The sequence below is a fragment of the Megalops cyprinoides genome, chromosome 11 (assembly GCF_013368585.1).
Source record: "Megalops cyprinoides isolate fMegCyp1 chromosome 11, fMegCyp1.pri, whole genome shotgun sequence".
NCBI classification, from domain to species: Eukaryota; Metazoa; Chordata; class Actinopteri; order Elopiformes; family Megalopidae; genus Megalops; species Megalops cyprinoides.
Window position 1 is genome coordinate 24462574 of NC_050593.1, and position 26585 is coordinate 24489158.

At 47.5% G+C, this 26585-nt stretch overlaps 1 protein-coding gene across 2 annotated transcripts; it reads right to left on the reverse strand.

The window, feature by feature from the left end:
• Positions 1-520: 520 nt before the first annotated feature.
• On the reverse strand, positions 521-24961 carry med14 (mediator complex subunit 14). 2 transcript variants are annotated; one of them, XM_036540922.1, is made up of 31 exons: positions 24568-24961; positions 23377-23403; positions 23109-23214; positions 22648-22821; positions 20452-20581; positions 19904-20032; positions 18805-18912; positions 18083-18215; positions 17699-17849; positions 17178-17289; positions 16622-16747; positions 16293-16371; positions 15181-15340; positions 14444-14638; positions 12972-13106; positions 12787-12863; positions 12220-12380; positions 10722-10868; positions 10144-10235; positions 8856-9008; positions 8219-8488; positions 7722-7865; positions 7503-7614; positions 6936-7061; positions 5585-5767; positions 5238-5476; positions 4736-4915; positions 2488-2595; positions 2275-2400; positions 1467-1656; positions 521-954 (listed from the first exon to the last, which is right to left on the reverse strand). In XM_036540922.1, exons 1-31 carry the CDS (start codon positions 24738-24740, stop codon positions 881-883), a joined length of 4320 nt encoding a protein of 1439 aa, XP_036396815.1. In that variant the 5' UTR covers positions 24741-24961; the 3' UTR covers positions 521-880. The 2 variants fall into 2 exon arrangements, with proteins under 2 accessions (XP_036396815.1, XP_036396816.1); XM_036540923.1 differs by lacking the exon at positions 6936-7061.
• Positions 24962-26585: the final 1624 nt, after the last annotated feature.

The window sequence follows — 26585 nt, forward strand, 5'->3', positions numbered from 1 at the left end:
AAAATCACCCAAAGGTTCTGAGGGTATTTAATTTGTGCCTTGTAAAGGCTACTATAGCATGAAAAATTATTAGTTTATGTTTATTGACCTTTCAGCATTATTACAGGTTCATAAAGACAATTGTCATTAAAAACACTGAACTATTAAAAAGCCAACAAACACTGTGCACATATTTCTGTATCCATTTATTAAATAGAATTCATCAAAGACAGACAGGTAGTCTTAGATTCTTCCTTTCAGACTCAAAAGCAGTCATAATAAAATATGCCTTATAAAGTTTGTCACAGTTTTACTGTACTCAAAAGTGACAGGCTTAACTGAAAAGGGTTTAATTTAAGTCATGACATCAAAAAGGAAAAAAAAAACATTTACATAGAGTACTAATAAGGAACACATGTCCAATACTTCAACAATATCGGTATCTTGCAGTATAAAAATGAACGTGAATAGCTTCTTGCAAAACTCATCTAAATGTCTTAATTCTTTGAAACAGTGAAATATAAAATAATGTACAGCCGTAGGTAAACAAATCTATCATTATTAATCTGTTATTCAAGAAGTGCGTCTCTGAAAACAAAAAATAATTTTCTTGTTTAGCTCTTCAAAATAATTTATGACTGGCTTTACCCTAGAGGTTCTTCCTCTAGTTGGCTCTTCATTCATTTTACAATTTCTTCTTTATATAAAAAACATAGTGTTCAATGGCTGATCATAATCCACTCCCTTTTTAACACATAATATACCAGACTTGTAAAAGTTCTATGGCTGCAGCCAAGAAGAGGCATCTGTACTCAGACATCAGGTAGCCAGTGCGTGTAGTGTCCCCACTTCGCTGTGAAATGCAATCCCAAATTTGGATTCTATTCCAAGAGATGCTGTGCTAAGGGCGTCCACCAGGGGGCAATGTGAGACTGGCCATGAGTTCATGAACTGAAGCAAAGATTGTGCATTCACCTAGGAAAAGGAAAGAAAGGGTGCCATTGCAACATGCATAACCCTTAAAACTAAGAAGTCAAAAATAATGAAGCTGTAGAACATGTTCAAATTTCTGATACCTAAAGCCTTGTTTCAGAGAAATTACTTTGCTCCACCATACTTGACTAACTAATTCTTGACTAATTCATTACATTATTGTCATTTAGCAGATGCTCTTATCCAGAGTGACTTACAAATATTACATTACAATTTTGTCCATTTATACAGCTGGATATTTACTGAGGCATTTGTAGTCCCTTGCCCAAGGGTACAATATCAGTGCCCTGGCAGGGAATCGAACCAGAAACCTTTTGGTTACGAGCCCTGCTCCTTACCATTACACCACACCACTGTTATTCAGGGATAAATGCCCTTCATGGCATACGCTTTACACATTAATACCCTCCACTGTTTAAATCCAAGTTGTTTCTTATTACAAGTGAAATACCTGGAGCCAGACCGTTCCCTGTAACCCCCCCCCCCCCCCTCACCTTGGCGCGCTGGGTGCATGTCGTTGAACCTCTTGAGGATGCTGCTGACCATGAGGGCGGCGGCGCCCGATGAGCTCTGCTGGCGCGGGATGTCAGCCTGCTGGGTGAGGCCCGTCGCCATGTCGTACACAATGGGCACGATGATGCTGACCGGCTCCTGGGGCACGGGCAGCCGCTGGGTCAGCTGGAGCTGGAGGAGGGGCAGAGAGAGAGAGGGGGGGGGGGGGGGGTCAGATTCACTTGATCACCAGAATCGCTACCACCTAAAGAAATTTCTTACATCCTAAACTCAACTCAAACTTCAAATTTAATGGTTTAATGCACGTGTGTCTCTACCAGCTAGTTTGTACCTTGTCTGGCCAACTAATGAAACTTGGTAATGCAGCGCTTCTAATATTGTTAACTCCTTATATGGCTTCTTGCTTGTGTTGTACTGTCTCACTTGTAAGTCGCTTTGGATAAAAGCATCTGCCAAACGAGTAAATGTAAATGTAAATGTTTAATATAGACTCACTGTGAGAGAAGCGTGTTGCATGTTTACAACCATTGCGGACACTGCAGGCCCAAATAATCCTGGTTTTCACTCCAAGTCAGGATTTCTTCATTTAACAGGGATCTATAAATCTCTCAATACTGGATCCTCCAGGACAAGGACTTAACTGCCTTAAACCTAGAGCTGCGGCATCCATCCGAGTTCACAGCAAGACCCCTCAAGACCGGTGTGTTACTAAGCAGCGTGGAACTGCAGTGCTGTTGGCCCAACTCCCCGCGCGGCGCGGGCATACGCAGGATGGTCAGCTGTACTTACGAAAAACAGCATCTTGGATTTGAGCACCACGGCGATGGTCCCTGGGGGGGCGATGGGCGGGGCGCTGGGGGGGATGGTCAGACAGAACTGCACGCTCCACTTCAGCTGGGTGGCCTGCTCTGGGAACTGAAGCAGCAGAGGCACAGCGTTATGTATCGGTGGAGAGAGGAGGGAGGCAGACGTACACAGCGCAAAGCGGGGACCGGCACTCACCAGCTCCAGCTTCATGATGCGCACGCAGTCCCTGAGGATGTTGGTGGGAGCCCCCAGCAGCTTGGTGAAGGCGTTCAGCGTGTTGTACTTGAAGGGAGGCCCAGCCACCTAGAGATCGGAGATACGATCGTGCAGAGGACAGTTATGCCACGATGGGGATTACACCTGGACTATGAGATCACATCTCCTCACGTGCCTTATAAGCAAGCTGCAGTGTCTTTATGCTTCTCTTTCAACAGGTGCCCACAATGGCTCTGTGAAATGAATCAACCCAGGAAAATCGTTTGGCTGAAAGCACCAAAAAGCAATAAGACACTCTATTCACGTGCAATCTACTTGGTGTGTGCTTGATAAGTCTATAACACTTTTACTAGGTTGAAATTTCAGGTTCAGGAGGTTAAAAATCAAGCAAGTTACATGGTAACAGTGAAGTCAAATCATGGTGTTTTAACAGACAAGAGCCCAAGGTGCCTTTTAAGATGTCTGCTTGCGCTGCTAAAACAAAAACCTACAATGACGGTGAGATGTGATTAAAATGCCAGCAGTGTAATTCATTCACTTTGAAAGGGCTGCCACTGGAGGCTCCATTCTGGGTGCCACTGAGAAAGGGAATGGAGAGGAAGACTGCACTACGCTACAACACGCTGAGTTTCTGCCACCTGCATGCATCTCAGATTCTGCCCTGAATTCTGGCAAACAAAAATAAAAAATTTAAAGAAAAAAAAAACATTGCCTCCCAAAAGCTCCTCTCTGTCCCTTGACATCAGAGAATGGCGGCTGACTAATTCAACATGCTGGTGTTCACACCTCTTGGAGAGGCATGCACAGACACACAGACACACACACACACACACACACATACACATACACACACACACACACACACACACGCGCACGCACACATGCACATAAGCATAGACAAACACGCAAACAAACACACACACATACATACACGTAAACACTCACACAAACTATACCTACACACACATATAGCATCAAAAATGACTTTGAGGGGGCTAGTTTCACTCCTGCCTGATGCATGTGCCAGAGCTAATGAATAATCAGCATGATCAGCCCACTACCCCAGCAGATCCACGAGCTTATGCTTTGGCTTACAATCCAACAGAATAAATTAGCTATCACTTTGTGTAGCTCCAGCGGAATATTCTGAATAATTAAATTGTCTGAGCCTCCAGCCTGCCACACGCTCTCCGAATGACATCTCTATTCACAGTCAGAGCAAGAATCAGACGCTGTCTGAATATTTCAGTTCAGGCCAGACACACATCTCTCCAGCCTGTCACACTGCTGGGGCCTGCAGTGGGTGGGTGAGGTCTTGGGGTAGCTAACCAATATTGAATAACTAATCTATGAAGGCTTCATTCTAATAAAGTAATACCCAAAACTGGATCTAGGTAAAGTCCAGCATTTCATTCTCATACTGCAATTTCACTTTTTGAAGGTCACGCATCAAGGTATCTAAAATCGTTTTGATTTTGTTCTGGTGTTGAGTGGTAGTAGTGAGCAACATATTAGATTTTGCAGAAATCTGTTAAATATGGCAACATTAACCAGTGCCATGTAGTCCAGAAATCTGGTTCATATATTTCTCTTATCACAAGCAATGTTTAGCTTTACTTTTCACCATTTTGCTACATAATTTCAATTCCCTGAATTCTTCCCTTCATCTCTTCGTAACTCTTAGGACGCAGGGGCTTTCTGTGAAATTATTTGGTTGATACTGGTTTCCCATAAAATATGGGTGATTCCAAACATAATCAACATAACACCTGGGCAATGAGATGTTACTTATTTAAGCTAATAAGAGCCAGCCTCTTGGAACAGCTCACAGCACTAGAGAGTTAAAAATAGGGGATGATACAGGGGAGCATGCAGGTCCTTTTACACTTGAGTATCGTTTCAGGGTATCATTTAAAAACACAGCTGACGGTTGGGCACTTCACCATGTTTATGTGCCAGTCTTCTACTTCTCTGAGGCTGCCGGAGCACACAAACTGATCACCAACAGATCCAGTCTGAAATAAATCTGACCTGTATTTCTTTTATATTAAGTGAATTGCCCGGGCTCTGCTCCATGCTATTCCAGCAGGAAACTCCCTGGCCACTGGCCAGACCTCCTGCTTGCCATGACCACAACCCCCCCCCCCCCCCTTTCCTTACAGTCAGTGCAGACTGGCCAATGAGCGGTGGTCGTGTGATCTGGTTTGCGCCCGAGGTGTCATCTTACCCTGGTCTCAAAGAACTTCTCAAGGACCTGCAGCTCCTCTGTGGACCAGGGCCCCGCGTTCTCAGGGGTCACCTTCAGCTGCAGGGTCTGGTAGGTCTTGGGGTTCAGCGCCACCCTGCACTTGAGCACGTCGGTCTTGAACATGATGACCCCGGGCTCGCTGGAGTTGACAATGGAGAGCTGGGAATGGAGACAACCCACCAGACTGTTAGCAGAGCAACAATACTCATTCACGAAGAGGGGCAAAAAGGAGCCCTCAACACCAACCTAATTAAGCAATGTCAGCTCACTCATGACACAGACAAACACTATCAGACATTTTCAACTGGCAGAGTGACAGATGAACAGTAACTAGACAGGCTGTTGCTGAGGCAGAAAGAACTGGACAGAAGGACAAGTCTCTCGCGGGGCACTGAGGCAGACAGACAGAGCTGGAGTGACAGACAGGCAGACGGAGACAGAGACAGAGACGGGGGGGACAGGCACGGGCGCGGGTGCTCACATTGGACTCCTGCTGGATGATCCTCTGTAGGTGCCTCCTCATGATGACGGAGCCCAGGAAGCGCTCCAGCGGGGAGCACAGGTAGCTGCCCGCCAGCCCCGGCACCAGGCACGGCGTGGGCGAGGGCAGCAGCAGCACATGCAAGGCACTGTGGGTGAGGATGGTGGGGATGGAGGCGGCCCAGGAGCGCTGAGGTAGCTTACGGGGGGGCGGCATGTTGGTCGGCATGGCCTGGGAGCCTGCGGAGAGGCAAAGGAGGATAATCACGAATTAGCACATTAGCATAGCGGCACAACGTAAATGATCACAGACGCTGTAGGGGGGTGTCCTGGGGCGCCGGCACTTACTGGTCCCAGCGCGGGGGGAGTGCGAGGCGTCCGGGATGGGGGAGTGGAGGGAGGGGTTGCCTGGTGACATGCCATGGATGCGGGCGCCGGGTGAGGGCCCGGAAACCTGGGGGGAGCCCGGCCAGGTGCCCGCTCGCTGGCTGGGAGAGACCATGGCGTAGGGAGAGCTGGGGTCCAGGGCTCCTGGAATACAGAACCGCCAAAGTCACCACCGTCACCACTCCCACCCAATTCAAAGAGCTACCATCAGTGCAAGCTGTGCGCACAGTAAATATTACATGTAAAGAATATTTACATCTGCACATCTAAATGATCTTCATTAAGAAAAGATGGCACTCTTTGCACAACCATGTTTCCCAAAAGCAGCCGTCTTACACAGTCTACCAGTAAAAGCACAGTCTGACAGTAACAGGGACAGAGGAAGAAGATGCTATATCCAGTTGTGTGAAGGCCCCGGGTCCAGCTTTGACAGAGCAGAGAAAGACTGCTAATGAAGAGAACATCTGTTATGTGCTGGCAGGCAAAAGCGCCCCCAGCAGGACCCCAGACAGACACGACGGACAGACGGACAGCTCCCTACACACACTCCTGGACCTGTCTCCCAGTATCTGATATGATGAGAGCACTGGATGAGTGTGCTGACTTTTTCCATTGTGGCCGCTCAAATCAGACGCAGACACAGAGAGACACACAGAGACAGACACACAGACCTTACAGAGCGCCTCAGTCTCTGCAGTTTAGTAAGGACACTCAGTGTCTAATCTCACTGCAAATCTGAGAAATCACTGCGCTAGGAGTCTTTCAATTATAATGCACAACACAGACATACAACAATGACTCATTTAAGATGAAAGAACAACCTTGAAGAGATCAGACAGACATCGTAAGGTTTGCAGTGTTGCATTTCCCTCTGTGCCGCCGGTCATCACATCTGAAAGCCTGCCTCATTAAAAGATGGGCTGCTACCACCAAAGCTGACCAAAGGCTTGCTGCAGTAGTGGTAAACACTTTAGCTGTTTAATGAGACTGGTAGAGGCTCAGGGCAGCAGAGGGGGAGTCCCACTAACAAGCGGCCAACTCAAAGACAGAAATTAACGACCTACAGATTTCCACGTCCAGCCAGCATTTTCTCTACACAGAATTCACTCTAATTCATCCAACTTTTCAAGCCCAGGTTCCACCAATCATGTAGAAGTAGTCAGCAGACAGACAAGACAGACAGACAACCCCCAGGGAAGAAGTTGGCCGTCCTGAAGAGATGTGTGTCCCTGGGAAACACAGAGCCCTGCTTGCCTGTTCTTCCTGGCCTGGCCTTCGCCACTGTGAGTCCCACATGAGCACATGCACTTACCATGCGGGCTGGCAAAGCTGGACGTCTGCCCCATAGAAATCCCCAGAGAGGAGGGAGACGGGGTGGGGCCGAAGGGCGACGGGGCCCGCAGCGCACCGCTAGGCGAGTTGGCTGCGTGGATGTTCCCTGCACACAATCAACCAATCAGTGGGCTCCGTCAAGATACACGGCGGCCAGCAAGGTCACATCACGTCACAGACAGGCGGAGGTGGGCCGGTGGAGAGTGGGGAGGTCCAGGCGGGATGGGCGGGGCGGCGGGGGGGGGGGGGGGGGGGGGGGTTGGAGCACGTGACCGAGCGCATGCTCCCGCTCCGGGTCCAGCGCAAGCGCAGCTCGGCATTTTGATGTGTTGCAGATGGGCGCGGTGGCAGCGTGTACGCACTCACACACACACACACACACACACACACACACACACACACACACACAGAAAGCTGGGGTGGCAGGCCCTCTCGGGGGCGATGGGAGGGGAGACGGTGCAGAACGGACTCTGTGCCTCGAGCGCCCGGGCACAAACACAAGCACAAACACACAGAGACCGAGCTGCGGGCGCGGCTAAGCTCTTACCGGGAGACTGTGTGGGCATCATGGAGGGGGAGGGCGCCACGTTGGTGTGGTAGGGGTTGGGGGGTGACGTCAGGGGAGGGTAGACTCCACCACCCGGCTGCTGCTTCACGAACTAAAAGGAGGGAAAGAGAGAAAGAGAGAGAGACAAGCTCAACAGGTGTGCTCAGATGGACTGCAGACCAATGAAATCAATACCTGATGTGGCAAAGCTCCGCCCACCTGCTGTTGAGCCTGCCCTGGCTGGAGCTGGGACATGAGGGAGTCCATTACATCCACACCCACCGGGGACGGAGGGTTGTCGTCCTCGTTGACGGATCGTCGCCGTGCGTCCTGGTTGCTGTCCACGAACATGTTCAGGAATGTCTGCCGAGACAAATTTGTGACCTTTGTGCCCCAGAAGGCTAAATCAAGCACGTTCACCCTGTACCCATTAAAATGACATGGTACATTATACCTAACACTACCCTTTAGGGGGCAGCACAGGAACAGCACAGTGCTCCTGAATGCTTGAGTCTGAGTATGGCAGAGTATTTGGCAAACTGTGACCTTTGTGCCCCAAAAGGCTAAACCAAGCCTTCAGCTCATACCCTGCAGACCCCTTACAAAATGAAGACTATGGCACATTACACCTAAAGCTGCCCAGTGGGAAGCATCACATTGTTCATCTGTCATTACAGGCAGAACTCCTGAGTCTGTGTACGGCAGAGTCTTCCTACCTTCAGGCCCGGAGCTGGGTAGAAGCCCTCCACGATCTTGGTGTTGTCGAAGAGGCTGTAGGCACCGTCGCGGATGGCCACCACACCGCGGCTGCGGCAGTAGATGTCGATGCAGTACATGTTGCGGAAGGCCAGGCGGATGTGTGTGGGGGACTGGGGCAGGATGGAGAAGCACTGGTAGGCCGTGTTGGTTCTCTGGGTCAGGCCCAGCATGGGCACTGTGGGCAGCTTATTGATGGCATTGAGGGGACCCTGGGTGTCAGACAGAACCTGTCCAGAGGAGGAGAGAGCACAACCTTTAACAATCATTCAGAATTTTTCAGTTCCCCAGCTCTCCCCAAACAGATGGATCACATCCACCATATTCCTTTACAGGTCCATTCCGCTTCAAACTCAACAGAAAGATGTAATGTGTGTACAGTACTCAAGCACTCCAGTTTACTTATCAAACTTCTAACGCTCTGCATGTGACCTTGAGTGCATCTGTGCCGAACAAATTCCAACTAAATAACAGTTATAAAATATTTCTTAAAAAGAAAATTATATGGATATTGCCGATGGAACAAATGAGACCAAACACGCGTTGTGCTGATCTCTGAGCACTGCCATGGTAACACACGCGTGTGGGGGGGCGTACCTGCAGCAGCTGCACCACGTTGGGCGTCTTGTTGAACATCTCCTGCAGTTGGTGGAGGATGATGTTGTGGCAGTTGCTGCAGCCGGAGTTGGGCCCCACCGTGCCCAGGGAGATGTGGAACCGCTGTGTCACCGAGTTCCACTGGATCGTCACCTAGGGGGGGAGGGGACACAAAAAGCAGGGGCTCAATACACAGGACCGGGCAGAGCCAGACTGCAACGTCCAAAAGGGCTACGACCACATCAATCAACCAGGTGCCAAATATATGTACCCTGCTGTAACCCCTCCCTCGAAATACTCTCCAGACTGTGTGTATCAGTGGTGCCGTGCATACACAAGGAAGAAATTCACAGGGCCCAAATAAGACTCACTGGCCCGAAGGCTGTGGCACGAGTCAATAATAGAAGGCCAGTGCTGTCTTTATGGGACAGACCACAGAGAGAGCTCTGTTCTGCTTTTGGAACCCCTCAACAGCCACAGCGAGGGCAAAAATTTTGACCCCTCGATCACAACTCTGACGCAGTGGTGTCACAAAGATTCCCCAGCGAGGGACAAAAAAGGCACATTCCAGACATTTCCTGTGGACATGGCTTGGCTGACACTGAAGGAAGAGACAGCGTGAGGAGTCTCTCAGCGCTCCGGGAGACCAACAGCTGCCCTCCAGCTGCACAGGCCTGCTCTGTGGGCTGTGAGTCAATCACGTTGCATCATCTGCCGTCATGTTCAAACAGGCAGACATTTGAGACCTAAATACATGCAATATATTAAAACTACCACTGTGCCAGCGAACAGCTACTTAAATCAGTCATTTGACCATTGTTTGAACACAACTCCACATTTCAGCTTGTGGCATTACCCAACTGGGCAGAGGTCCAGTGCCAAAAACGTCTGTCCACCGATACAATAAAGATTCATGCACAAGCATCAACAAACTGAAACATGAAGTAAAAAACAGTGCTCGGTGATTGCACTTCACTTGGTGAGCACACACAAAGTTGATCTGGTTGTATATGACTGATTCTTATTTTTATACATCCCAGTAATTGTTATCGTTCAACATTTGTTTACCCTCATGTTGGATATGTTAACAGTACGTTGGGAAGGCTAAATGATGAAAATGCAGTGTAGTGATGCAGCAGCTAAACTGAATATGCATAGAAAAGGGTAACTGGTAATAAAATGTAACATAATGAATCTGTCTGAGTCCAGAGCTGCTTTTGCAGCTTGGTCCGTTACACGGACCCGATCTGAATGGCAGTGAGACCAGAAGCATCCCCAGCGCACTCACCGAGCTCCCCTTAGTGCTGCCGTAGCACAGGACCAGTTTTCGGTAATTATACAACCGGATCTCCGAGAAGACACTGAGGTAGGAGGGCATGTCTGTGGGGAAGGACACAGAGAGACAGCAGCCAGCAGGGTTAGCGGAGTTCAGCGCTCTGGCACTGCCACCGAGGGAGCTGTCACAGACAGCTATCTCTGTACCGAGAACAGCCTGGTTCACAAGCGAGTCACTTTCAAAAACAAGTTCACAATGGCAGACAGGGAACGCAGTCAAATGAAAACTATCATAATACATACAACATAAACTATCAACATTGTGGGCAGCAGTGTGGTGTAGTGGTAAGGAGAAGGTTGGATTCCCCTTTGGGGCACTGCTGTTGTACCCTTGGGCAAGATACTTTACCTGCAACTGCCTCAGTAAATATCCAGCTCTGGATAAGAGCGTCTGCTAAATGACATCGATGTAATGTAATGTAAACAGCCCCATGCTGTCAGAGTTCAGGTTTTGGCAATGCTGACAGAGTCAGTGTGAAAGGCGTGTCCTCTCAGGCGCAGCTTAGCGTGGTCAGAGCGTGATCTACGCACCTAGCAAGGAGCGAGAGAACTCCAGCACGCACTCGTACAGCCGGCTGACGCTGCTCCAGTCGTTGAGGAACATCTCCACCACCTTGCGTCCGCCCACCGGTTCCGACAGGGGGTTCTCGTAGGTCAGGTACACGTGGCGCGTGGAGGCTGCAGACATGTAAACGCATGGACACGGGTCAACACCACTGAACCACCCCTTCATGCTGCTCCACACACACCGATCTGCCATGCAGTCCAGCCTCTGCTCTGATCCTTGTGCGGCAGCTGCTTTGCTCTGGTGGACACCTTTAACATTCTCTGTGTATGGTAACATTCTCTGGAAATACTCTGCATTTCAAGACCCAAACTCTTAAGTGCACAATTCACCACATTTCCATTGGGGGGGGGGGGGCACTGCGGTGGTACAACTGGTGCTTAGTGTGGTTACCTAGTATCTAAGGACACCAAAATCTGCTTAGTTGCAGTCACAGAGAGGTTAGAAATATCGGCTCCTTCCAGTGGACATTAAGCCACTGAACACATGAACACCCTTGAGCACGGGATCAAGGCAGGGAAAAGAACAGCTGGGGACACTCAGCCACTGCTTGCCCCTGAGGCAAGAGGCCTGGATGAGTTCACCAGCGCTGGGATATCAAAGACCAGTCAAATCCCTGGAGAGGACATATCCCAGGCACCGCGAGATGATCCGAATCACAGAGAGACCTTCAACAACCCCCCTTACCGATCCCCTCACCCCAAACGCCTCTCCTGATGAAGCGCAGAATCTCCCGTTTCCCGGGGCAACTGAACAGCTGAGCTGGAGCTCGGTCCGCTGGCCTCACAAAGACGTGCTTTGATCTGCCACGGGCTGCCGAGGGCAGACACAGGCCAGCGCCCTCGGCACCGACACCAAACGCCTCCCCAGCTCCCACAGGCCACACACTGCGGCCAAACGAGCACAGAGACATCGCTGCCCACATCAAAAGCCAGCACCAGGGAACAGCTCTACCAGGAAAGCACTATGTTTTGGCTGTGTCCCCCCGCAATGTAAACAGCACAGATCTAGCCATTAAAAAAGAAACAAACTGACTGGAATTTCAAACTGCTGCAAAGAACTTCAGAGTATAATCTGGAGACAGAGACTGTCTGTGGGTTAACTTCTTTGTAGCCTAAAACAGTCTTCTTCTCCCATCTCAGCCTTTTCCCAAAAGACCGATAGGAATTAAGTTCCTTTTAGGAAAATGCATGATGGCAGAAGGCAGCTAGAAAAAGTATAATCTGTTTGCACAAACCAGGCATTTACACTTGTACCCTACGGGCAATTTACTCTGGGTGTGACTGGTACATCTAAACACTCCCCCCGGGAGTTTACTTTCAAATGCTTACTGACTTTTTTCCAGAACTCTTGGCATTGATCGCAAGATCAGACAGAGTTGGCTTGGTAAATGCTAAGGTAAAGCACATTCTGGGAAATCCTGTGTGCCCCCACGCTGTCCCAGGGACAGGGTGCGGTGCTGACCTTGCTCCTTGCTGGAGGTGCTGGCGAGGGGGCAGTTGGAGAAGACCAGCTCTGCCACCCAGGTCCGGTTGTTGCGGCCCTGCAGCCGGAAGGTGCAGTCCAGCAGGGAGCGCTCCAGGGCCTTCTGAGTCTCCTCACTGACACCCTTACAGGGGGGGATCCTGGGAGAGCACAGACAGAGAGAGACAGCTCAGCATCTTCCCAACAGAAACACACACACAGTCCGGATACACAAGGTACATTTCAAATACCTGGGCCTTCCATTTACCTCAGATAGCATCATTTACAACAAAATCCAGCCAAGTAAAGAACTGCTGGATATAAGTATGGCCATCTGGCATCTGAAGAGGTTATGATGTAATGATAACCTGAAGAGGTTATGATGTAATGACAACATGAATTAATACACATTTAGCCATTCAGAGGCCATGAGAGCACTAAGAAAGTGGCAGTGTGGATAGACTATGCTGGAAGCCCAAATGAAAGATAAGGAAGCAGAGAGCTGATAAAACCCCCATGCACTCCTCAGACACAGCAAAGTGTGTGTATGTGTGTGTGCGTGTTTACCTGAGGAGGCGTATGGCGTGGCTACAGCCGTCCCCCTCTACCTGCACCCCCTGGTGAGGGATCTCCATGTTGGACAGCTGCAGACAGAGGAGATGATCACAGCTTTAGAACTGGGTTTCCACAGAGATCCAAACATGAGATCACAGCTTTAGATTCTAAACCAGAGGAGCAGGGCGATCCTTTACCTCACAGCGCAGGCCGATGAAGGGCATGTTGGTGTCACACATGGCCACCAGGTGGGCCAGCACCTTGTTGAAGGCGCACATCTCCCCCGAACGCTTGGGCTTTTTGGGTTCAATGGTGCCTTGGTCCCCAGACAGCTGGCAGAGAAGAGACAGAGAGGGGAGGAGAGGGAGCTCATTTTAATCTACTCGTTTTAAATCCATTCATCAACATGGAAAACACTGCTCTGCTGACAAAGAGTAATGGCAAGATCCATAGCTGTTACACACCATTCCAACAACAAGCTCTGCATATTCAAGGGTCTATACAGCAACACATACTACATCACACTGTTCCAGTGCAACCTCGGAATTCCCCTGTTAACCTCTGCCTGTTTCCAAGCTGCGGTTAGCACCCCTGATACTATCAGGGCACAGCTACAGAGTGCAGATTTAGCAGCTTCTGTCTCGATGCAGCTGTCATGCTGGAGCAGAAACACGCCGTCTAGATGATAAACAGTAGCTGCTGATTCTCACAACCACCAACTCTAAGTCTATATCACACAGAGCAGCAAACAGCACACTGGCTGTCAGACCTCCAGCTGCACAGCTTCACCACAGAGCAACACTGCTCTGGTCAATGTTTGCCTCATCTGTGCTGAAGTCAATATGTAGCAGATATAAACACGCCAATGTTCAAGACTGTTTTTTCCCCTCGCTCTCATACAGTTTTAATATCTTTCTTCCTCCAGCTGGGACACGATGATGCGACACGATGAAATAATAATAATCTCTCGGCCGTGGCTCAGGGGTGTTAGGGGCTTTCCAGGAGCACAGATCGAGTTTCAGAGCTGCCACAGGGGACTGCGACGCTCTGGCCTGCCTTCTGCGCTGACTGATTTAACCCCGCGGTCCCTCCGTCGAGCCGGCAGCCATTTCGTGCCTCCCGCCTGTGGTCTGGCTACACAGCGTGCCATGCGCTCCACATGCCTAAACTGCACCGAGCTGCGCTTATGGGGCGACGCCACCGCACTGCCAGCCAATCAGGTGCGCGTTCGCAGAAACGGTAGAAACAGCCGGCCAATCAGCTTATGTATCCCCGCAGCGGCTTCCCCACATGTCTGACATGGGCCTTCAAATCATGCATGCTCTTAGCTTGAGCAACACTTCAAAGAAACTGGCAACCTGCACTCCTCTGGGAGTCAGGTTCTGTCCTGGAGGGCAGCAGCATCTGCACATTTTCACTTCTATCTCTTTATCTGGATTAGAAGTTACTCCTCTAGAGTCTCAATCAGGCATATATAACCTGCAGGTCTCCCACCCATTCCTACACAAGGGGAGCCCAGCTTGTAAAAAAGCTCTGCACATCTCCTGTGACAGCTTCACCAAAGCCTGGCGTATTTATTTTAGGAGTATTCACTCTGAGATGCATAGTTCAGAATGTGTGTTGGCTGTTTGTTTTCAGGGCCCCCCAGCTCTGTGGTACTCATCCATACCTTCCTCTTGGCTCCGGGCCGGGCGCCCCTGCTCGGGGTGGAGTCCAGCACCAGCTGCTCCAGGTTGGGCTTGAACTGCTGCAGCAGCTGGGCGCAGGGCGGACCCTCCTCGCCCTCCAGCTGGGTCACTGACAGGAAGTAGTACTTATACTCCAGCTCCGTGGGGCATCCGGGGACGTCGAACATCTCCACCACCTACAGGAAGGGCACAATGAGAAACGCTGCAATGGCTGACTTACATCAGCCTTCTAAGGGGAATTACTGTGACCCCAGTTGTTCCAGCTAGGTGCCCAACTACCCAGTTCAACTGGTCTTTCTCCCACTTTCTTGTACTGAGAGCCTGTCGTTGTTGTGTTAGCAGCTTACAAAGAGCTGAGGACCCTGTGGGTCTGTGGTCCTGCCAGACCAAAGTTCAGCACTGCCCCTGCTTTGATAATTCATAGCGTTACAGCCCAACAAAGGAGTAAGTGCTGGAATTGAACCACACATGCAGTGTAGCATAGTGGTAAGGAGCAGGAATCATAAGCGAAAAGTTGCTGGTTTGATTCCCCGCTGTTGTACCCTCGGGCAATGTACTTAACCCAAAACTGCCTCAGTAAATATCCATCCATGGGTATCATGTAAAATTGTTACCTATATAAGTCACTCTGGATAAGAGCATCTGCTAAATGGCAATAATGTAATGTAATGTAATATAGTGAAACAGTCCTCATGAAAACCTGAAGGGCGGGGCTTACAATGTAGTACTGTGGGAGGCGGGTCAGCTTGATGAAGAGGCGGTGCTTGGACAGGCTGCCGGCGGGGTGGGAGGAGGCGTTGGAGAGGTGCAGGGTGTCGCTGCAGATCGTGGGGAGGTGTTTCACCGACTGCCTGCAACGCTGCTCCCCCAGCCAAAACCTTCACAAACAACACCACAATCATTATCATCAAGCGTAGAATTAAGATTCACACAGACACACTGTAACAGTCGTTACCATCACCATCACAGATACACTATCATAGTTTCCGCTATCACACATATTACCACCATAACAGATCAACTGTCACAACTCTTGTCATCATATGCATTTTTTTCCAATCACACAAACTATCACAATTACCTTGACACCTTACTACAGCCCAAGAAAGCTCTAAATATTGTTTCTATGAAGAATATAATTACATACACTAGAATGTAATGTAACTAAAAAAAGGATATCATCAGCCACAAACTACCCAAGTCAGAGTGTGTGATAAACAGCCACCATTAATACAACAGAGAATCACTCATTTGCATGCATTACCTTCAAACGAGCAAAGCAATTCCAGCACTTCAATTCCATACACATCTACACACAGGACATAAAGCAGGATATAAAGGAGTACACACAGAGCCCCTCGGTGCCAGGAGGCAGCACTGACACTCGCCCCGCGGGAGAGCGGCCTGTGGGGTGGGGGGGGGGGGGGTCGGGGCCTCTGCTGGAACAGCTGTCGCCGCAGCAGCAGCAGCTGGTGTCATCAGCTCCCCTTTACAATTCAAAACACCTTTCTTCTCAGAATCAGAGTTCAATCAGCTCTGACATCCCCGTGCCACCCACCACTCAAGCCGTGAGTCAGTGGGATCATCAGATCAGCGGCTGGCACAGCCGCACGGGCCTCCCCTCTCAGGTACTGGCATGGCTCGGCAACAATTACTACTGGATTGTTCACATCCTCAGTGGCACAAGCTAAAGCAATTTCTCCCACAAAGCAGATACGCTTGCAACATAAAGGGGACAGAAACTGACAAATGCTTGTATGAAAAGTCCCCCGGTAGCCCTTAGCGATTCTGGCAGTTGAACAGTCACCTATCAGCTAAAAGGAGTCTTACTTGAGCTGCTGAAGCCAGGAGATGATGCGTTTCATGTCGTCGTTGAGGGACTTCTCAATGTCATCCAGCATTGACTGATCTAAAGAGAGGCAAACAAGCAGCTTTTCTTACTGGGAAACTGTACTGATATTAATAGAACTAACTCACTTCATCCCTCATTGACCTGATCTGATCCATCTCCCTCTGCTTGCATGAAGGCTGTTTAAAAGATACTTTCGCCACACTCAAACTGTTCTATGCAGCATTTCATTTTTCAAATACAGGTTTAAATATAAATATAGGTCCAAATATAGTTTGACAACAAAAATGCTACAGAGTCTGCTGCTTACCAATTCCATACAGCATTGGCTGGAACATTCCGGAATGCAAATCAACGAATATGTGGAGACACTCAGAGCGACCGCAGGGCTCCAAGATGGGTATGACCAGGGTGGGGAGGGCGGTCTCTATAAAGGCTGAGAGGGGAAAACATAGATCATTATAGCATACATTATCATTTTCTAGCACCCTTGTCCTGCACAACCTAGACAGGTAACATTTTACCTCATCCAGCCATACAGGTAGAGGTTTACTGAACCAATACCAGCTCAGCATCTTGTTTCAGGAAAGAACAGCAGTGGCCCACTACAGCCAGCAACTTATGACTTGCCTTATTCCTGCAATCTCCTTTTACCATGTTGGCTCATCACAGTCAATGCTCTGTCTTACATTTGAATGGGTTTCAGGACAAATGCCCTCAAACAAAGAGACAGTTATCAATAAAGTGATCATTTCTCTGAGCTCCAAATGGAGAATCAACACAGAAATGATGGAAAGAGTTTGGTGAGCACTGGACTGATGGCCACTGTGGAGTGGCATCACGTTGCCCACCGGGGCAGAACTCACAGCTATCGGCGGGGTTATAGCCCTTCAATATGGCTTTGAGCTCCTGCAGCTTCTGATGGGAGCGGGCGTGGACGCTGTCGATCAGCAGCTTCTCCACCGACAGATGGTCAATCTGCAGGGGGAGCACAGACAGTGGCGTGTCTGTCAGGGAGGAAGGCCCCGATTCCCGTCTCTCAGCACCGTGCATAATCATCGGTATGCGAGACGAGATCGTCTCCCCCCGCAGCTGAGGGTCAACACGCCAAGGGGCACATTGCAGATCCGTAAACAAGCCGGACGCACGGTCACCCTGTAGACAGTGTGACTGAACACAACAGGGTCATGGGAGGAGTCTGTCCTCAAGCTGTGAAGTGCACGTCTGAGCACAGGGGACAGAGACAGTCCAGCGTCATCAATTACAGCAAAACATAAAAGCTGAAAACGGTCTCAAAGATTATTTATGATGCGATTTTGACTGTGATATGTCATGTGATTTTGATGTGGCATGAACTGGGCTCACACAATGAGGAGGCGCAGCCTACCTTCATGGCTCTCTCCATTAGTTTGGAGTCACAGGCTGGCAGTGGAGGCTCATGGGATATTTGCAAGGGCTTGGAACCGTCAGACTCGTCGATCTTGATATTGACCTTGTGGACAGAGGCGGTGCCCGTCTTCCGGCCGAGGACCTGTTGGCTGGGGAAATGGCAATGCTTGTGTGAGCAGACCCCGAATGCTGTGTGGCCTTCCAAGTGAATAAATCCAAATTTCAAAACAAAACCTGTTCTCTCCATGACCTCTTCTCGTTTAGGGAAGGGAGCAAAGTCCATTTTTTTCTTTATATGTAACAGTTCGCATAGCATAAATCAAGGTCTTATTTCAGTTAAAGTGAATTCTAGCCACAGTCACCCTCCCAAGGGCAGACTTACTTCCAGACGGCGAGGGTGAGGCACTTGGCGGGGATGTAGCGCTCCACCTGGACCAGGTCGCCCCAGCGCTCCCGGATCAGCATGAGGGTCTGCGAGTGCAGCACCTCCAGCTGCAGCGACAGGCAGAAGGAGTCTGCGGAAGCCGGTCAAGGACAGACAACCACAGCATGACCGCAGCATCCGCGGATTACACAAACAGTGAAAACAAAAAATTATACCTGCTGCTGCTCCAGGACAATAAAATATAACATGACCACAGTATCAACAGGGTACATGTAGTATATCTTCGTGCCCACATCAGGACTTTAGAGTTTATAAAGCAGTATGCCCCATAATCAAATTACAAAAGTAAAGATAAATAGTCTGCTCCATGGCGAACACATTCTTATGGATGTAACACATTCCAAACACGGCCAGCTGAGCACAGGGACACTGACCACTTTGTTGTTTGGCAACCTAAAACTTGACCTCTTGCTTCCCCAAAGAGGCTGCTCCAAACACTCCACACCCCTCCAGGTGTACAGAAAAAAACCTGATTAAATCCAATCATATCACCACTCTGCTCTAAAAATAACAGAAATATGCCATTTATAGCAGGCTCATTTCTATTTCACTTTCATTTTGTGTGGGAAGATGTACATCGGAGAGGTGCTCTTAAAAGGCCGGGGCTGTTGCAGGTGGAGCTTGCGGGAATGCGGGGGAGGGAGAGCGGAAAAGGATACGCAGGCAGTTGTACATATCCTGCAGGGGCTTCTCATCTGCGAAGAGGCGGGACTGCACCAGCTCGTGGATGAAGTTCACCTGCATGCTGTGCACCAGGGCTCGGCCATCTGTACGGGGGCAACAGGGGTCATAGGCAGTGAGAATACATTCTTCTGACACGCAATGACATCAGCACAATTACCTGGTCTACAGGCCAGCAGCATTTTCATAAGGTTAACAAAGCAAAGTTAACTCTGTTCAGAGGGAATTAGTAATCAATTTTTGAGCATTTTCAAAGGCCGTGAAGTCAGGGGAGCAATGAATACTGAATTGGTTTCCTGAAGGGTGCTATGCAATACACAATGCTCAGACACCGTCTCTACAGACGGTGCGATTTCATGGTCAATCGACAGTGTCTGGCGCATAGTTTCAAACAGAAGCGTCTCACAGATGGCCCATCAGAAGGCCGGGAACCATTTGTCACATGCATCAAACCAGCCGCTGACACTGGGCATTTAAAGGGACAGCTGACGAGAGGAGGGCCTATGAAGTGCTAACATCACTGCAGCTCCCCTGTGCCAATTACCAGGGCACAGCTGGTTTGGCTCTGAACAGGCCTTGCTAAAATCAGGATAAATATGGATCTGGAGGACAGTTCCACATGGGCCTGTCCATAACATCTTTGGGCTTCAACAAACATGTAATGCTAATATCACATATGGGAGTGGAAAGAGAATGACCTGGCACAGTGTTAGCCCTCAGGTGTTCGTTTTTGAAGAGTTTAACGACTGGCCAGTCTCGGCACATCTTCATTTGTGCTTCAAAGAGCACTTCAGCAAGTGTGGAGCCTCTGAATCAATGCCAGCTCATTATCCTTTCAACATCTTGTGGTGGGATTCATCCTTGTGTGTGAGTGTTATTCTGATCTATGGCAACACAGAAAGCAGGACAGTCCTCTGTACAGGAATGCGTCCAAGGCCTGCCAGAATGTGACCGGAGAGGAGAGGAGTGACTACCTCTGGGGCCACGGCAGTGCTCACACCATGCAGGTCACTGACTAAAGCAGGCCATGAAATGGCAGAGCTTATCCCCGCTGATCAGGGACAGCGTGGACTTCACCTCCCGTCTCCTTGTCCTCCACCAGGATCTCCAGCTTCAGGAGCCTCCACGGGATGTCCGGATCGTCCCCCATCACCGTCAACGTGGCCTCAAACTCGCCCTCCACCCGGAACTTCACCCGCCCGTTTGCTTTCAAAAGAGACCCAGACAGGTTACTATGGTGATATACAGATTCATGAACGGAAGTGCAGGGGCAGTATAGCATAGTGGTAAAGGAGCAGGGCTCATAACTGAAAGGCTAGTGGTTCGATTCCCTGCTGGGACGCTGCTGTACGCTTGGGTGAGGTACATAACCCCAAATTCCCTCAGTAATTATCCAGCTGTTTAAACAGATAACATGTAAAAATTGTAACCCCTGCAACTCAGTTTAGATAGGAGCGTCTGCTAAATGGCTGAAATGAAAAATGTAATGTAAACATCACCTTCTAGAATGACACATTTCACACACCGAACTAAGTGCTTTTGCAGTAACGCCTTTGGAGAACATCAGATAAGTGTGTTCCAGCTGTGCAGTGGAGATGGTATCCAAGGGGACGGGCTGTGCTTACCGACAGTGAGGTTCGCCAGCTGCGGGGGCAGGTCTGTGGTGACCAGGCGGTGGCGGAGGATCTGGCTCAGCTGGTTCAGGGTGGTCTGCTTCTCCGCCTTGGTGATGGGGTCAGGAGGAATGATCTTGTCCTGTACAGACACAGAGTATTAATGTAGCAGTAATGAACATGCAGACAATTTAACTTGAGAGGCACCACCTCAAATCTATTTTTAAAAACCATAAAACAACAGACCTGCTATCATTACAGTATAGCTTGAGTAGGTTCTTTAAGGCACAGCAAGACTAGGCTACAAATATGGCACCCAGCCACAGAGGACCCATGAAAAGATGGACAACTTTATACAAGCAATAGCCGAATGCCTACATTACTAATAGACAAAGTTGGAAGGAACCTTTAGCAAAATGATCTGGAATAAGAAACCAGACAAATAAAGCATTAGGCTTCAGGCAGCCCAAAGGTGGCAGTGTGAGACAGCACTGAGGTGAGAGAGACACATGTACCACACCAAAACAGGTTTCGCCTGGCAGTGCTCCATCAGACACACAGATTATTGTGTAATGTTCCCCCTATGTGAACTCGTCTGCCTGGAGACTTGAGATCAGCTATCAGAGCAGCCCTCTGTCACAGGGCCTGTTCACCTCTCAGGAAAACATCAAGTGCAGAACGAATGCCCTGAAACCTACAGTTCACCATGAAATCAGTTAAAAACATTTTTCTTCAAACTCCAAGGGAGACAACTACACCAATAAAAGGACAGATGAACAAAAATCTGTTCCATTATAAATATGGGCTCATCCTGTGCCAAGTTATGCCTGTTTCCCATGTGTTTGCATGTCTTGTTATTGCTGATGTGCCAGCATGTTCTTTTTTTGATGGACACAAGCTCAGTTTACATGCCAAGCTTGTGAGCTTCAAATAGAAAATGCTACCAAGATGATCGTTGCTGTTGTTGTTTTCATATATTTTGCTTGATTAACAAGCTTGAGACTTAATTATTATTAATATTATAATATTAATAATAATAATTATCAATATTAATATTAATATTATTCATAATATTCATTTATTATTAATTAAAAATAATTACTTAGATGAAAACCAAGTGCCCTGTTGAGTTTTGCACAGCTCATGTAGCAGCTTTATCTGTATAGAAAAACATTTCTTTCCAACTGGGTGTATAGTGTATAAGATATTCTGTTTCCCAGAGTTTGGACAATACGGTCCCAACAAGTTTGTCAGCTTTTAGGTAATGATTTGGCCATATGTTGCTCTCAAGGGCCAACATGTGGGCATTACAACTCAGATGTACAGAACTGAGCAAGAAGCCCTGCAAAATGTCACTGTATGCCTTGATCATGTAGGGTACATTATCTGAGATAAATCTAGTCACATTCTTAAAATCCACCTCAAATGCAATTAAAAATTTCACAATTCCACTGTGGAGTAATGCAAAGTGTAAATAAACTGTATCTGCCAAAACAGCTCCCAATTTACCAATACTTAATCCTTGTAAAACCAACAGAATGTCCAGAACATTCTGATCTTTTAAATCTTTAGACCAGTCAGTAACTGCGGATACACTGCAAGATATTTTAATTATCACTTCCATGTTTTTCACACAAGGGCTGTGCACAGTAAACACTCCCTCCTGAATAGCAGCTGGAATTTCCCCTGCCGTTTTGCACATATTTTTGGATTGTCAACTTTTTCCAATGGAATATTTGCAATAAATGAATGCGTCAAATCATAAATGACCTCAGGCCACCTCTCCAATCTGTCATTTCATTTCATTTCATTTTCATTTTTGACAGAGTATACCTCCTCGCCCCTGTCAAACTCAAGCTTTTGGTTTTGGTATTTAAATTTAATGTTTTGAAAACAAATAACACCCATCAGTGTCTAGGGTACCAAGCAGATACTGTTGCCATGTCTCATTTAGGGTGATTCTTCTTCATATTGTTCACACATCCACATCATTTTGCTGATAAATAATATGTGGTTTGACGTAGTTATTTGATTATTGTTTATTACTGATTTATGTTATTGTATAATTGGTAACACTCTTGCTTAGATTGCAGTGATTACAGTACCTACAGTGACACCTTGATGACAACAACTGAAACACAGGTTAAAAGCCTCGCAGGTCATGTGGTCAGGAAAAACTCTGGACCCTACCCATGGCACCCAGCTTACCCTGATACAGGTGGGCAGTCGTGGGTATGAGCCCGTGGTCAGCACATCAATGGCGAAGGGGATGGCGAAACTGGGCAGGCGAGCGTGAACCAGGGCATCCCTCGCCAGTGACGCTAGCCTGTCCGCTGTGTCCACAAACAGGAAGGCCTGCTGATCCAGGAAGCTGGAGATCATCTGTTTGGAGGCAGATAATTCTGACTGTGAAATCACACCAGATCTTCTCAGATCCTCAGCACAGACTTAACCACACATGGACAGTCCTCTTAAAAAAAAAAAAAACTCAACAACTCACAGTATATCAGACACCTTTCTTTATGGGTGACAGTACGTCAGGACTGGTCTGCAAATGCTAGTTTATTCCTGCAAGTCATCACTACACAATGCAGGACACGCAACCAAGTTGATCACAGGGATAGGGTGCGGCGTGCATTTAATGCCTATGACGTTTGAGGGTGACATACCGCACATTTCTCCACCTTCCCTGCATTGCTGGCCCACTTCACTAGGGCCAACAGGCGCACGAAGAGCTGGCGAGTCCGGCTGGCAAACTGCACTATCTCAATTTTCCTGTGAGAACCAGAAAAAGGTCCACGCGTCAACAAAAATGCTGGTCTGACATTATAGAACGTGTAAACAACTTACAAACAATAAGCAAGTGTTACATTACAGTCCCACACTTTGCATATTTCTTTAACATTACCATGCTGCTGTACTGGCTGAAACACATACCTTTCCATGTCCGTTTTCCTGGGGAGACTGCAAGACAAAAGACAAATTGCTTTACTGTTATGCAACTGACATGCCACTGAAATATGATTGAATTACCCATTACAGGACTGTCATATTTAGCACAGAAACTGAGGCAAAGATAATGACATTCAGAATGCACACTGACAGTACTGCTGAGAGTGAATGTTGAAAGCTGATTCAGTGGCCTTCTGGTTAAAGTCTCAGGGTTCCCTGTCCTCTGAAAGTTACAGGTTAAATCCGCAGACAAATTATACAAAGGACCTAAAAGATCTATCAAACGGCCTCTCTGATTGGTACTTTGGTAATGGCATTGTGAGAGACTGGAGTCCTATTCAGGGAGTACACATATCAAATAGTTTCAAGAGACAGACATGGCATAATCTGTAAAGCTTTGAGTCATACAAGCTTGTACAAGGCTCCTCTCAACTCAAATATGTTACAGCAGCATCCATAGAGGAGAAACATCATTAATCACTAGTCCAGAACATAGTAAAACACACAGCTGAAAATCTGGTGCCCCTTCCCCTCTTTGTAATAACGCAAATACTCTCGTCTTGACTGGAGCTACAGATAGCCGGTACCTTGACGACGACTGAGCCACCAGAAGAAACAAGTGCCATATGTGATTGCATAGGAAAACCAATGCAAGTTCGCACAGTCATCTTGCTTGACAACATACCCACTTGCAATATTAAATTCACCGACCTTTCATTTCATCTGTCCCAACGAAAAACATACACCACCATATGAAAAGTTAACGCATGAGATCCTTATAGGCTACTCCCGTTGTGTAGTTCGGCACTTGTTTAAGAATTCTGATTGCATCTCACATTTCTCTGCCATGGGTCGCATCATAGATATCACTAACATCTTAAGCTTTACTTTATCTCATCATTATGAGAAGGATCCTGCTAACTGAATACCATTGCCATCAACATTTAGCTAAACAGCCCTGCACAGATGCTTCAAAACACATTCAAATCGGGGCAAAGGCAAGAAGTTACATGACATTTAGTCAATAATACTACAATAAATGTGCAAAAAAAAAACACATAAAACTACGAAACCACCTCACTATCTGGGTGGGGGGGGGCACTTGTGTACATGATAGCTGGCTAACAACCAAACTAGCAAGACAGCTAGCTAGTTAGCAATTGTTACCATACTCACAGTTCAGCCAGCAAGGTTATTTCATGATAGGTTCTTTGCAGGAGGAATTCAATCAGCAAGCTGAGTCGGACCCCGTGTGTTGCTGGGGCACCCGGAGGAGGGGGTTGAGGTGCTGAAGTTGGACCCCCGGCTGGGACCAGTTGGCCATCTGGACCAATTTGCACCGGAGCCATTTTAAAAACAGTCTATTGGAAAGCGATGGAAGATCGAGAAAGAAAGTTCTCGAGTCTGATGGTCTCTGATCACTTTGGGCAGGAACTCTCCGCTTTTACACTACGCCGTGTTCGTCTTGGCCGGGCACTGGCGTCTTCGCCCGATCGAAAAGATAGTACACATCCTCTGATTATTGTCGTAAAGCAGATGCCTCAGAGCTTTAACCCCGCCATCTTCATTGCTCTTCTACAGGAAGTGATTACACATTTGACGGGACTGTGGACCCGGATGCGGAACTAGTAGACTCTGACAAATAGAAAAATAACCAATCACAGTATTTGTAAAGCGACATCGTTTGGGAGGAAGATACTACTACAACGAGATAGTCATCTCACTCGATTCTGTGGGAATAATACTGAAACGCGCATTGGTAGTGTAACTCAATATTGAGCGCACACCTAGTCAGAAATTAAAAGCAATCTTTTGACAGGTTGTAGGTTTTCGGAATCTCGTGCTACTATCTCCGATGGCAGTCACAATTACGAGATTTGTATGTGTACTCGTAAAGAAAATTGAAAATTGCATTCTGTTGCATAATTTTCTAATGCTTTTCTTGTTTAAGGAACTGAATGTCCATTGTCGTATTTTTGTCGATACCGACCATAAATATACAGCAATATATGTAAATAGCTATTTTTTTTTATAGTTCAGATCGTAAAAGACAAAGTTGAAGTTCATGTACATGTTAATTTTCACCTTTGTCCACAAGCTCTTGATTTGGCGATTTGAGATTTTGTTTAAAATTTATATCTGCTATAGAATATCATAAGACACAATGTAACAGTCTGTAGGCCTAATCTGCACACTGCATTGCTTTTGAATTGTTGAATTTAAATATAAATGATTAAAATATGTATTGCAAAATACAGTATATAATAATAATATATTAATATGTATTTTCTCAACACAGTGGAAATACATCATTGTCATTCATCAAAATTACACATATAGATTGTGGGACTTTAAAACTCACAAACCGGTGAAGAACGGTCTATAGATATTCCCCAAAATGTGTTGACTATGCCTTTAAATATCAACCTCAATCTCAAATTCAGGTGCACCCACACACTTCTCATAAACAAAGTATTATCATAATAGAGCCCTGCCAAAACTGGATTTACACATGGTTTTGTAATCAGGGAAAATACCGTAGATTATTTTGGCAGGATTGATGCTAAAAACTCCATGGGGATTTCTAAAAGAAAAACATGCTCTTTTCAGTTGCTTGGGCAAGTGAAATATGGTTACATCCTTTCCATCCTTATTTTCTCTTCCCCTTTTTTTCCTTCATTGATTAAACCTACAAAAATCTGTCAAACAGAATAATAATCCGCAATGCAGGTAACTGTCGTGTTGATGATAGTTAATGCTGTAGGAATCTGTCAGTTGTAACATGACAAACTGCAAAAACCAATTGCCCAAAGATTGGGATATTTATCTGGAAAATGGGTTGAAAAGAGTAGATTTGCTAGAATGGGTTTCCTGGAACAGCTGTGGACATTGCTCTCTGTGATTCTGTGTTGTGGCCAAAAAAGCTTGGTGGTTTATTATACACAAGACTAGACAAAAGGAACCCAAAGGAGGATTGGAACAGTGTTGTGCATCTATACAAAGCCACAAATACGTGGCAGCACAAGAAGAAACCTGCACAGAAAGGGTTAATCCTCCCCTGGTTGTCTGCTGCTTTGTGGCTACTATTGTGAGTCAGCAGTTGTGCTCCTCTCCCTAGATCCAGCCCTCACAGCAAGACCAGGGCACCTGAGTGCCACTGTCGCATACAGGCCAGTTTGGTGCTACAAAGGTCT

What these genes read in the sequence shown, in the direction of transcription:
- med14 (XM_036540922.1), bottom strand. Translation starts at nt 24,740, where the DNA reads ATGGCTCCGGTGCAAATTGGTCCAGATGGCCAACTGGTCCCAGCCGGG. An exon ending in CTATAACCCCGCCGATAGCT is followed by an intron (nt 16,748 to 17,177) that starts GTGAGTTCTGCC and finishes TTCCCCTCTCAG; the next exon opens with CCTTTATAGAGACCGCCCTC. An exon ending in AATCCAAGATGCTGTTTTTC is followed by an intron (nt 1,657 to 2,274) that starts GTAAGTACAGCT and finishes CCCCTCCTCCAG; the next exon opens with CTCCAGCTGACCCAGCGGCT.